The 13,321-nt window shown below is 37.6% G+C and overlaps 1 protein-coding gene across 9 annotated transcripts in view; it reads right to left on the bottom strand.

The window, feature by feature from the left end:
* The window catches only part of diaph2 (diaphanous-related formin 2), a 439,308-nt gene that overhangs the window by 196,039 nt on the left and 229,948 nt on the right, over positions 1-13,321 (bottom strand). For all 9 annotated transcript variants that reach the window (XM_044127178.1, XM_044127182.1, XM_044127181.1 and 6 more), the window contains 2 exons: positions 3,936-4,037; positions 864-958 (listed from right to left, as the gene is read on the bottom strand). In XM_044127178.1, the coding sequence (XP_043983113.1) occupies positions 864-958; positions 3,936-4,037 (197 nt within the window). The remainder of the gene's footprint in view (positions 1-863; positions 959-3,935; positions 4,038-13,321) is intronic.

The raw sequence follows: 13,321 nt of genomic DNA, 5'->3' as shown, positions 1-13,321 counted from the left end.
TTTTCCCATAGTCTACTTTCTTTACTGTATTCTTAGCCACAGCTAGAAAATAATCGGTCGGAAGAAAAAAAGTTGAAGAATTGTAAAGGTATATGTGGGAACAGCCATAGAACACATTTAGGATTTAAACAATTCTCACTAACACGTCAACTTGAAATCTGAAACTTGATCTGAACCCCTATTTGTAAAAAACATAATAATAATAAAACTGTAATACACAAAACATGCACATAACACAATACATCACTGCCAGGATTTTAATAAAATCAAATCTCCTATTTGCAACTCGTCCCTGAATACACCCCCAAATGATGAAATAAAACACAAATACAGCATGACTGTTTCAGTCACAAGGACAGTGGAAGAAACACTGAAGCTTAATGCTACCCAGTGATGCATCTTCACCTCAGATGACCCCACCCCATTTTCAATTAAGGCCCTTTGAGGTTGGAAAATATTCTTAAATAAAATGAGAACAAAAACAAGTAGCCTTTAGGAAGCTCATCAATCACAGTTTTAAGACAAAAGCAAAAGAGGAGGGTGGAGCTGAGGAGACTTTGCCAAGTCTCATCCTTCATCATCCATTATGAGAGGATGAATAGAGAAGGGAGGAGGTCTCTGCAGTCCACCAGAGAATGAAAAGACTGACTGAAGCCAGAAAACAACCCAAAGCAGGTTAAAAATAGGTCGCAAAGCAGCTCACCAGACACTGAAATTCAAAAATTATCTTCTCGTACAAGCACATTTTTCATTTGCATACACACAGACATAAAAAAAAAAAAAGAATATGTCTGTGAGAGACAGAGAGTGAGAGATTGTGTGAAAAAAAAAAGCTAACACACCACAGTGAGCATCCGTCTTACCTGGATGAGTGATTCACTCAGTCTTTCCTCGTCTACCTCCAGCACAATGTCCCGGATCTCTTCATAAGGCAGGCGGAACGAGCCCAAGAAAATTGCTGTTTTGATGTAGAGAGAAGAGAGTCATTTCCTCACTTTTTTTATTAGACTGCAGAGTTCACACTGACATTTTGGCACTCATCACTCCTCAGACAAAACGATCACAGACCATCCTTCCCATTTAGAAAAGCTGTGCTACCCTGACAAGAACTGCAAAGGAAAACATCAATATGCACCTGTGAGGAGTCAAGTTTTGTTTATTTCTTACATGGGCAATCAAAAACAGAAACCCAATAAAAAATAAGAGCGACAGTTGCAGCTGAGCTGGCAGCTCCTGAAAGCAACATGTTTTTGTTTGGGTGGATGCGGAAGGGGCTAGATGTATTTGCCTCAAGGGGAAGCCTGGTGGGTGTTTCACACTCCAGGTGGGGAGGGTACACTGGAAATTGGAGCTGATGGTGTATCCAGGTGGAAGTCACAGGTGGAGCTTTAATAATGAGTTGGAAGAGAGTCACTCAACAGCTGCCATACAACTGTAGCAGTGGGACCTGATGTCTGTATCTGACAAGAAACTAGAAAAGAAACATTTTTTTTCCTTCTGTTTTATCCCTCGTAGTCATTTTTTTAAACCTACTACTTTCTGTATTTTTGAGATTTGTTTAGAACAAAAAATGTGAATAATGTTAACGTTGTGACTCCATGATACCATTATTTTGGCTGGTTAGATGCCATGACCGTGTTTGTGAGCTGTCACGTTGCACTTGGATTATTTCCTGGATTCAACTGCAATTGTTGCCAGAATGGGAAAAGTTTGTGGTACAATCATGTCTCCAACACATTTTTGATGCCAAGAAAAACTTACAGTATTTTTAAACCTTTTTAACCGTTTTTAAAAGTATAAAAGATTGAGGATCACTATGAATATATGGCATAAATTGCAAGGGTTAGACTTTAAACATGGAAATTGCAAATTGGCAAAACCAGACAGGATGGAGGAATAGTAACTCAACCGAACAGTCTATCCATCCATCTGACCATCTTTTCTGGTCTTCTTGTTGCAGGTTTAGCATGTCACGCTTGACCTTGAAAGTACGATATATGAAAAATGTGAAGAAAACCCTGATTATGACATGATGCGCTATAAAAGATAGCATGTCTATATCTGGATTTTTGCATTCATGCTACTGTGAGCATTTGCAAATGTTGTCACAGCACTTGTGTACGTTGTTGACAGGGCTGGTAGGTGTCAGTGCCAGGTCTGATTACCAAGGCGACAGAGGGGTTTTGAGTTTTGGCAGGAAGGAAAAAGAAGCGTTAAAGTTCCCACTTTCACAAAGGAAATGGGTGGGAATCTTGTTGTTGTACACAACCACACAGCTCTCCTGAGTTGCCTTGACAAAACACTACCGCAACATAAATCATTTTCATTGCCTACCGCTGAACCTGGCATGCTCTCTTCTCAATTCTGATGTGAAGGTTCAGTGACTGGGATGGGTGGTGGGATAGCATGAGTGATTGTCATGTCAGTGCCACTTTATGTATCATGGTAAAATGATTATGCATACTGCTATCGGGTAAATTGTGTCCATCTGTCTCCAAAAACCTTCCCTCAGCGCTGTCAGCAAGCTACAGTGTGTGGCTGACTGGTGACAAGGCCCCAAATAGGACAAACTACACACACAATGAGGCTTTGTTAAATGTCGAGTAGTTTACTGTAATCAAAAATCGTACTCTAAATGCTGAAATACAGATCATCCCTACATAATAATGTTTTTGCCATCTTATAGATCTCTTCAGTTTTCATGTTGGATGTGAGGATTGAAACAAATCATCCATTTCCACCAACAACCTATTTTTTGGAGTATTTCTGAGAATCGGATTTAATCCCAAACTTTAAATAGGCTGCATCAACACTTACATTTTGCTTTTTATTAGAGTTACTCATCTTCTACATAACTCCAATGAGTGTAACTACATAAATGCTACTTTACACGCTATTGGCTAGCATCTGCAGATCAGCCAATCCATGAGCACCATTTCTTTCCTTTGCACTGATTGGCTGTACTCTTATTAGTTGAAATAAAGAAAACTTTGAATGTTAGCTTGTGGTGTAGTCCTAAGGCAAATTCAACTGCATATTAAGAGTATTGTGATGTTTAAACTCTTAGCAGTTATAAGCATTTTAATAGAGGGTTTGAAGAATTTACAGATTTTGGCTATTCTTATCTATCTTCTAAGAAAACTAGACCATTGACCTCATTGGTCACAATCCATTTACATTGATTTAAAATATAGTATACTGTTATCTTTACAGATATGTTACATCTGCCTTTAAGATCAGACAGACAAAAATAAATAATGACATGCAAAGTGAAATTTGGCATATAAGGCTCATTAACAAAATTGTATGTAAAAAATGTACACCATTTTACATTGCAAGATTTGACACATGGAGTTTTTGTGCCTACTTAATTTTTTTAAAATATATTTTTCTGCCTTGCTTAATAAATAAATGGGCTGTGTGGTTAGATTAAAATTGTTTTATAACATGGTAAAGACCAGATCCTTTACACTTCAAAAGCAGAATCGAGAGGTTTTTTTTTATTATCTTTTTTTAATATAACTTTATATTAGCATCCAGCATTAACTGAAAGCTCGCAGAAGTCTGCTTGGGCTTTAAACACCCACATGGAGCTCAAGCAGTCAAATCTGTTAAGAATTGCTTTGCATAATCTGACACACAAGGCTTGGAAAAAAGCTATATGCACTTAGTTTGACTGCTATATTATTGCCAAAAACATCTTCAGGTTCCCACAAAGGGCTCAATAATTCACTATCCTAACTTAGAGGGCGTTATTATAATAGTTTTTTTTATTATTATCCCACCAGCAACTGAGTTTTCCTGCTCATGGGAATATAAACAGCTGCATTGTGGAAAAAAAACAAAAAAAAACGCTGAACTTTCTGAGATGTCTGAGATGAAAGATGATTGTAAAGAACACTGTATGAACTACACAGAAATATAAGGTTACTTACAGAGGTTCTGCGCTGTCTTGGCATCCAAGATACGAAGTTCCTTTGCCTTCTTCTTGAACTGTGGTACTCGGTCATCGGTCTCATCACTCACATCTTTTTTCACTGCAGTAGGAAAAAAAATAAATACTGCTTAAAACAACTTGGCAGCTACATGATATGCAGTGGGTTGTAGCAAAGGTAATGTCTTGATACAGTCTACTAATAGGTAACAAAGACTCAACAAAGGTAATAAAGATGCTGCCTTTAGCATCAGAGAGATAAGATAAAATAGATTTCTTCACATAGTACTTCAACTATCTGTTAGTTTTGATAATTATCCTGTAGGATTAATAATAACACAAGGTGTACTTTCTCAGAAAGTGATTTATATGCAAGACCAATTAAAACAAAACATTTTTATTACAGAAATGTTTTTGAATTGGCAAGTGTCCAGCAGAAAGACACAGCTGAAGATACTTTTCGCAGGGCGATGTATCTCAGCATGCTGACTGAAAGTTTGGTCGACAGAAAGAGTGTGATAGAAAAGAAGTTCACAGGCAACTGGGATAACCTACGTCCCGAGAGGAATGTAAAGGAAAGTTCACTCAAGGGTTTGGAGGAGATCTACAAAATGTGGAATGTGGTTACAGTCAGATGTATTTGGGAGGTGAGGAACAAATATTTTGCAAAATAAGTTTTCCTCATCGTCACAACGAGATCCCTGTTGGAGTGTGGAGTCTGTTTTTAAGAATTACATTTAGTCCTTCAACTTCCAAAGTTTAATGAAAATAACAGTTTATTCCCTACAAATCCAAGAAAACCATCATAGTTCACCAAGAATACAATCCACAAAATTGGTTCAAAAATAAATAAACAGACTAGCTGCACAGCCTGTCAACACAAACTCTTCTGTATTTACCCCAAAATAATTTTATCTAAAGCCTACTTGTCCATGTAGACGGTGGCAGGACAACATTTTAAAGTAGAATTACAGAACTGAGGAAAGTTTAATTTCCCACAATAAAGAAGGAGCGATATGAGAAAGAAGACTCCTTAGATCCTCCGTTCTCCCCTGACGGTTTCTGTGAGGAAGCACACTTTGTTGCTAATCATCACAACTGCTCTGTTTAAGCCCAAGGTGGGAGTCTCAGAGGAAATCTAGAACAAACAATCTGTTCCCTTAGTGCTGGCTTGCATATTTGAAGAAAGAATCAAAGAGACAACATCTCCTGGGCACCAAGAAGAAGGAACGCTTAAGGCAGCTACCTAACTCTGCTGAGCACTGTCAACATATCACATCAGGGATGTAGTTGTTTACAGTGTTAAGCAATGCTAAATTGCAAGTGGATTTAAAATGATGAAACAGATAGAATCGCAGATGATTTTTATTTATTTTATTTTTTTTGTTAGAATGCTAAGATGCTCCTTCAGGAGCCCTCAAAACGTCAGGACCCCGACTTTAATCCAGATCTGACTGTAATGCAAGCTGCATGCTTTCCCTCTCTGACAAAAGCTACATGAGGAGAGAAGGGACATGAGAATCAAAATGTGTTTCAAGTAGATGTGGAAATCCAGGTTAATTATTAAATGTAGGAACAATGCAACCCACGTTTTGCATGATTCATCATGAGAGATGCGTGTCAAACCGTTTCTGTTTATATAAAGATCTATCATTTGACCAAAATGAATATAAAGTACGAAATTTAAATATAAAAAGTTAAGTTATACAAATGTTAGGTAGTAAAACATTCTGATTTAGGTAGATTGAAACAACAACATTGTGACTGAGCAAGAACATTAATCCATTGTAGAGACACTCCCTGCCAGTGGCCTCAGCATTCCCTCCTACACAGCCAAACTGCTCAGGAGCAGCTTAAGGGAAATGGCAAAGGGCCAAGTGATTATCTGGCCTCTAAACATATCAGATTTCAATCCAAATCAACACCCACAGACTGCGTCAAAACAAGTTCTACCAACGAAAGCTGCATTCTGCGACCTGCAGGACCCAAAGGAGCTGCTACCCAGGCCTGCTGCCAGATACCCACAGAGGTCCACTAAATCAACGGGGTTCCCCTTTCCTGTTAAGTCATTTTGATGGCACATTTCAACGCAGAAAACAATCTGCTTGTACAAAGGCACCTCAGTATAACAAGAAACCATTGAAAAATTCAGTTATTTCACTATTTAGACTCCTTAAACCAAAGTATAAAAAAACAAAGATTCCTAGAAATCTTTGTTTTTAGAAAAATACACTAAACATGTGTTTACTTCTATGTTAAGACCACTCAATTATCTGGGAAAGTGAGATTTTAAGTGGTCCTTCAGAGAAGGTATTGTAGGAAACTCTTTGTGGCACACATGGCAGCGGAGAGGTAGTTTCAACAATTCACTGGAACCTTCTTTTACAGTGACTTTTCCACATGTCTCAAGCATCTGAATAACATCATCAGAATCAATGAAATACTCTGTTGTAAAAGAGTTCCAGTGCTTCTTCTTCCAGTGCTTATGTTGCAAGAACATAATAATCATTATGTTCTTGCAACATAATGACAATTATTTACATATTCTACATATTAAATCTATAAGCATTTAAGACCATTTAAAATAAAAAAAGGCTTTTTATGGTTTACACAATCATAGGAAGACTACTGACCACACAGTTGTCTTAACAAATGATTTCCTGAGGACACTTTATAGATGGTTTAAGTTGCTTAGTTTGTGCTCAGCTGACCTCAAACCTTGTGATTTTGTAAATGGTAAATATTGCTGCGCACTTTATTTCTGTGCAGAGGATCAAAGCAGGTTTGTAATCTAACCAGTTGTGCAAGTTCTTTGTTTTTACGATGTGAAAAACGAAACACTAAAGGAACAGATGTTTTTGGTTTGGTTAATAGCTTGGACAGCAATGTGCTAAGCATTCATGTGCGGTTAAGCAAGTTCGTACAGTTTCATGTGTATTGTTCAATGTTTTTTAAGCAAATTAGATTGTAACATTGAAAGTGTATTATGACCTTAAAATACCTGACGGTGTTGAGTAGTTGAAAAATAAATTATCAGCAGGTTAGGCTTTTTAAAGACTGATGATCGGCATGAAAACTGCAATTGGTGCACTTCCCTCATAAGCAAGTAAAATATTACAACTTTAAATTTTTCAAATATACTAAATGACTAAGGACTAATAACCAAATAGATTTGGAATAAAAATAAGACTTCTTTTGTGATTACCTTAAAAACAAATCTAAACTCGAGCTAAAAGGGGGAAATTCAGCTCCTTTTAATAACAAATTATTATCTACATTCTTTAATATCCATTTACTGTACAGCAATTTTAATTTCTCATCATGATACTTTACGTTCTCAATAGGGTGCTCTCAGTATTCTGGTGTTTGCGCTTGCCTGAAGGCCCCCATGCTGCACATAGTTAAGGAGAGTGCCTTTTAAACCCACAATGAACCATTATTCATGATGCTAACCTACACATCTCAGAGCTCTCCTGCTGGGAGTTGAACAATTGGCATCAGAAGGCTGGCCGCGGCAAAAGTTTTCTGCTGGTTGACTCAATTATGCCACGAGTCACATGTGTTTCCTCTGAGTGCTGCATGTGGACTGATGGGCCCTGGAGGGCTTGCACACATTTCAAGCTGCCACACTAGTCAGAGTCCCAGGTGTGTGGAGAGGATGAATATAGGTGGCATATACCCAGATGGCTGGCCACAACAAAAAAGCTTTTAAAGTTTTAGAAATGAAAACAAGACACATAAGTTTGCAGACAATTACTACCAATCCTCTACTCAGGAGAAAGTTTTTCTTTTTACTAGAAATAAAACTTTGGAAAAGTTTTCTTTAAGGCTTCTTCAGTCCTTAAAGGCTTAACCCGTATGACATTGTAGGTCCACAACAGCTGATTGAAGTCCTTGCCAATAGTAAGACGTGTTCTTTTAGATGTCCAAAGGCTGAAATGTAATACTGTGAAAACAATGCTGTCCCTCATATTTGTTAGCAGAATCTCTCCAGCAGTCAGACGATGGAGACACACTTGAGTCTGGGAAAATATGGGAACCTTGTGTCCAACAAAGCCTTTGAGTGTGGATTTATTATTTATCAGATACAAACAAAATGATTGGAAATGCTGATTGAAAAGAAAAGAAAAGCTCATGCATTCAGTACACAACGCAAACAATACTGGGCTTACATAAAAGACTGAAGCAACATTTGAAAAGCGAACACACATTTTTTTGTTTTCACAAATGGATACAAGTTTTTCTATTGGGTATTTATCATATTGTTTATTTCTTGAACTTTATTTTGTCTCACACTTGTGCAAAGTGTTTAACCAGATCTTTTATTTCCTAAGACATAAAGTTAAAACATTTTTGGAAAGAGAAATGGAATAATAAAACAGCAAGTCATAGTTTTAGAGCTAGGGTGATGTGTTTTTAAGAAACAGAACAAAATAATATCTCTACAGAAAAAAAAAATAAATTTAAAAATACAAGAGGAAAAGCCTCCGGTGAGCATAAATGTTACAGACTTTATCATCTGGGGGTGGGGGGTTTAAAGATTGGTTTGTGCCAAGGGGAGTCACCAAATTGTTAAATTGTAATGAAAACACACACGAATGCTTGATGGGGGGAAAAAAAACAATTTTGGCTTATTAAGGACGATCTGGTATTCATCTCTGTGGGCCTTGGATTGAGGTACACCCATGGGAAACTCTATGATAACAAGAGTTCTCCAACACTTGGACGTCCAGTCTGTTTGCTGGCCCAGATTCCTTATCCTGGTCGCCTTCCATGAGATATCTCCCTCAAGACGTCCATAAAACCCAGGGCATTAGAAAGCTAAACACTACCACATGTTCACTTCCGGACACAGACTCCTCGGCTGAGCCCCGCCACCAGGCACCACAAAATGAACAGGCCTTGAAAAGAAATAACAGAAAACTGCAGATGACAGGTCTTCAACTAACATATTTAAAGGCAAAGGAACACAGAGTGGAACAGACAATGTGGAGTCTGGTCTTCTTCGAAGCAATTTATTCCTTCAAATGTGCAATCTGCCTGCAAACATGGGCCCCGTCCTCCATGTCAGGAACTCATGCTGAGGATTTAGCTACTGGAAATCTGCCAGGCTGTCTGAAGGAGATGGATGCTGAAGAAAAGTCACTGCCCTCTGCCAAGAAAATACCAGTTCTACAGAGCTTGACTTCATTAATATACATGTTTTTATGTATATATGCTAAAACACGAACAGCTAAAAAGACAATGCCAACTAAATGCAGAATAAAAATAAATATGTAAAAGCATGAAAGCACTTTGAACAAAAATCTGGTTTGTAATTTTTTATGTTCAGTTTCTTTAAAGGGAGGTTTTGCTCTTAACCTTGAAGTCAATCTGATGAGTGGATATATAGCTGTTCCACTCCTCCCACCGTATTGGTTGCTAAAAGAACACTCCCACTCGGAAAAAGGGCAATCCTGATTCAGACTGGAAATTTATTATTTTTCTGTCATCTTGGCAAACCAGGAACCCCGAAAGGGAATACCAAACATGAATACAAATTTTCACGAAAAAATAAATAAATAAAACATAGCTCCTATTAAGGTAAAAGGCCAAATAAATATTATAGCTATAAACCACATTAAATTAAAAATAAATAACTATTGGCCTTTTCACAAAAAGCAGATCAGTAAATTTGAAATTAGTTTTAGATGCACTTTCCTTAATAACTTATGAAAATGCTGACACATGAGCTCGATGTGCAGTCAAATATTGTTGTGCATGAGTACTTACTGTTGGCCGCTTACTGACAATGCAGAAAAAAGATAAAGCAACCAATTTTACTACTAGAATCATCTGTTCAGGAAAAGGGGAAGGATTAGAGATAACTTAAAGAGGGAGTTAAAAGTCAGACCAAAGAGGGTTCCAGCTGTTTTGAGAGCACAAATTTTATCTACCGGTACTAACAAAAAAATGCTAATTTACTGTAATTTCTAATTTTTGAATATACTATATCAGTAAAATCGTATGCTGCTGTGCATAAATCACACAAAACAGATGACCCTTCTCATTTAGCTTAACTGCTTAGTTTCAGCTGTGATGGATTTTCTTTCTCCAAGTTTCTACGTTCAGATTTTAAGGCCAAATCCTTGTTTCCTCTAACAATTTTCTTATAGTTAGATGTCAGTGTGATGAAATACAAACAAGAAGGCCTTGTGGCAAACAGGACTTCTACATTTTTCTATAGGGTGCCAGTTGTTGGGTCTCTGAGTGATTTAAACAGATCTCCTCACTAATTAAACTAATCAAATTCAAATTCAAGCTTGAGACCATTATTAGTTTTGTCAAGAGTGTTATGCACTGGTTGACCAAGTTTGGTATTCAAGATATAAAATGAACCTTTTGGCTAACTTTTAGTTGCCTCATGTGTGTTTTTCCTTCCAAACATTTCCCTTGAAATATTTCTTGACTTTGTTCATGGAGAAAAGTCGGAAAAGTGATACATGAAGTATACAAGCTGTTCCTTTCCCCTAAAAGTTTAATCATACTCCCCCCATGTCAAGGTGAGCCATAAAAAAGTGGATGGTGTCAACTATGAAATAATTATCTTGTCTAAAGATAACAGAGTAAAGTAGGGCCTAGTAATAATAATAACAATAATCATGATGGTGGAAACTCAAATTGTTCAAAAGAAATCTCAAGGAAGCGTCAGTTAAATATATCTGTAATCAGATCCCTCTTTAAAAGCATCTGGTTCTGTTCATCTATGAATACAAGGTGCGTATACAGGAAGCAGGATGAGTCCCACTGAGTGACACTTTGACCTGTGGCCAGTAATGTCTTCAGTATGCAGGGAGCGGCTCAGCCCACGGTGGAAGGTGCACAGCTGGGCTTGGAGCCGAGCCCAGTGAGAAAAACGCCTCCTCTTCTAATTGAGACAGCACAGATCTCCCTTAGTGACCCTCCCATTTCTATTCCAAGAGGGAAGAGAGAAGGATTCCAGAGCACAGTGAGTTTCCTGTAACAATGATAAATTTTGTAGGTAAAAATGGTGGAATGTCAGCAGAAATATGAGGGTTATGACCTGATGTGCTTATTTAAATTTCAAGTAATCTTTTGGTCAGAATGTAACAAATTGATTACAAACTTCACCAAAGTTAATGGATTTATTTTGTATTGTTTATAGATATTTTTTTTAGGAGTTCTTGACTCTTTTGGTATTATTTTCCTCCAAGAAACTTAGCTCAAAATAAAAAAAACAACAACAAAGAAACTTAGAGAAAGAATGTCAACAATAAACAAATATTTGAAGAACAAAAAAAGAGCTAAATCAATAACTTTGAGGACTGCTGATGACCTGAAGCTGGGCACACCCTTTTAACAACTATGTTTAATCAGCTCACATCGACATACAGCTGTTGTTCTCTTTCTCAAAGGCAAAGGGAGTGTGGGAAGGCTCTGACTCTGCCTCTGCCTCCTAAATTGGTCATGGAGACATGCTCCTGGGGGCAGCGAATGGATTGAGCCTGACAGCCAATCAGTTCTAGGAAACTGTTCTCTGGTTGTACCAAAGCAGCTCATTGTGACCCATTGTGCTGGAGCGCTGGTGGGAAGGCGCTAGTTGTCGGTCCGATCGGCTGCACCTGGTGTCCGTTAAGACCCCTGCTATGCAGCCCAGCCTTGAGCATTCAGGAGGCAGCGGTAAAGGTGGGGCCGTTTCAATATGATGAGAATTTCAGCAGAGATTTGAGGGTAAGGTTGTTCCCTAGATAACTGTCGAAATTACTGAGGTCCCTCCGGTCTTTATTACCTCTCTCAAGCCAATGATACGCAAGTTCAAGCCCAAGGAGAGGGTTCAGAATGTACTTGGTGAGGCTGAAGATATTTTAGAATGTGCATGTGATTTGGCAGTAAACTTTACACAAGATGCAGCAAAAAATACCTGTAGGCGATCTTTCAGAGAGACGTACCCAGCTGAGTTCGACATTCAAAGAATTTTAAAGAAAAAGATAGAAATGTGACACACCATACTATCTCCTACATAACAGCCGTATAAATTTAATGTTAAATTTTCCTTTCACACTATTGACGCAATGATCCCGTAACAAATATGTGACCCAAAGTGCAAACATCTTCTTGCTACATATAACCCGGGTGTAAATTTTTAACCTTTATTACCTCATTCTCTAATTTTCCACTCTTCAGCCTTTTATATCTCAAATCTTGCGATGCTTTTAATAGAATGATTAACGATTCTCGCAATTATATAGCCAATTGCAGTCGAGTATTGGGGTCACATGTACCAACGCAGTTTACCTGCTAGGTATTTTAGCTGGAGCGGGGAGGCAGGAAGGTTAGGACACGTTGGAAGGAGCAGAGCTGGAGGTCAGTTAAGCGTAATGTCATTCATTTTCCATAAATCTGTACAATGCTCACTTATTGTGCTGAGCTATAGGAGCCAACTACTGTGAGCCAGAAGGGAGATGAAAAAGAACCGGTAGTGTGAGATAAAACTGCGGAACTGGTGAGTTTTTTTCGTGGGTGACTTAACGTTACCTTATAATCACTGCTGCTGTGTAGCCGCTAAATTACTGACTGTACACTCCTTTTGATAAACAAAAAGGTGGCTTAAATATTTATTAAGCACTGGTTTAAATTAGAGTTTTACATTTCATGTCAATTGATAATATGGTGTATATTTATTGAACGCTTCATGAATGTAATTTATATTCAATTTTAGATTTATTGAAATTGCAAATTGACTAAATATGATTGTTTAGAATTATTTATAATACAAAAAGTGTAATTTATTGAATTGTGTATACACTAGGAATGTTTATATATATATATTGAGGAAATGGTCCTGTTTTATTATTCAGGCCAGGTTGATGGTAAGCTAAAAGACCAGACCTAGAGCCAAGGAAAGATTGAACTTTTTGTTGATTGAAGACTTCTGCTTTCCTACCAGGCTGGTAGGAGAAATCTTGCAGCCAGCGAATGATTCTGTTCCTACTTTGTTCTGACTTTTGTTAACCCAAGACTTGTACCAAGCATTTATAATTATATTGTTTGGGGGCCCTAATTAATCCCAACTTGGGGTGGATGGACTAACAGGTGTGGGCTTATTAATTGTGGAACTTTGGGAACGATTGATTAATTTAGTTTTCTTTGTTGTTAGTTTCTCCCCACATGTTTTGTTAATGGCCACTTGGATGCTCCTAATGCTGTTGTAAATATGTATATATGTTATTCACATTGCAAATATAAAACACTCAAAACTACAAATTCTAGCCTACCTGCTCCTTTTTGAGTCGTACCTATCTTCTGAGAAAAAAACTAACCATTTACCTTCTTGGTCAAAATCTATTTATATTGATTAACAATATTGTTATTTTTACAAATATACTA

Source organism: Gambusia affinis, linkage group LG09 (genome assembly GCF_019740435.1).
Source record: "Gambusia affinis linkage group LG09, SWU_Gaff_1.0, whole genome shotgun sequence".
Classification (NCBI taxonomy): domain Eukaryota; kingdom Metazoa; phylum Chordata; class Actinopteri; order Cyprinodontiformes; family Poeciliidae; genus Gambusia; species Gambusia affinis.
Note: the sequence above shows the minus strand (reverse complement) of the source record. Positions and strands in the feature narration are given on the sequence as shown.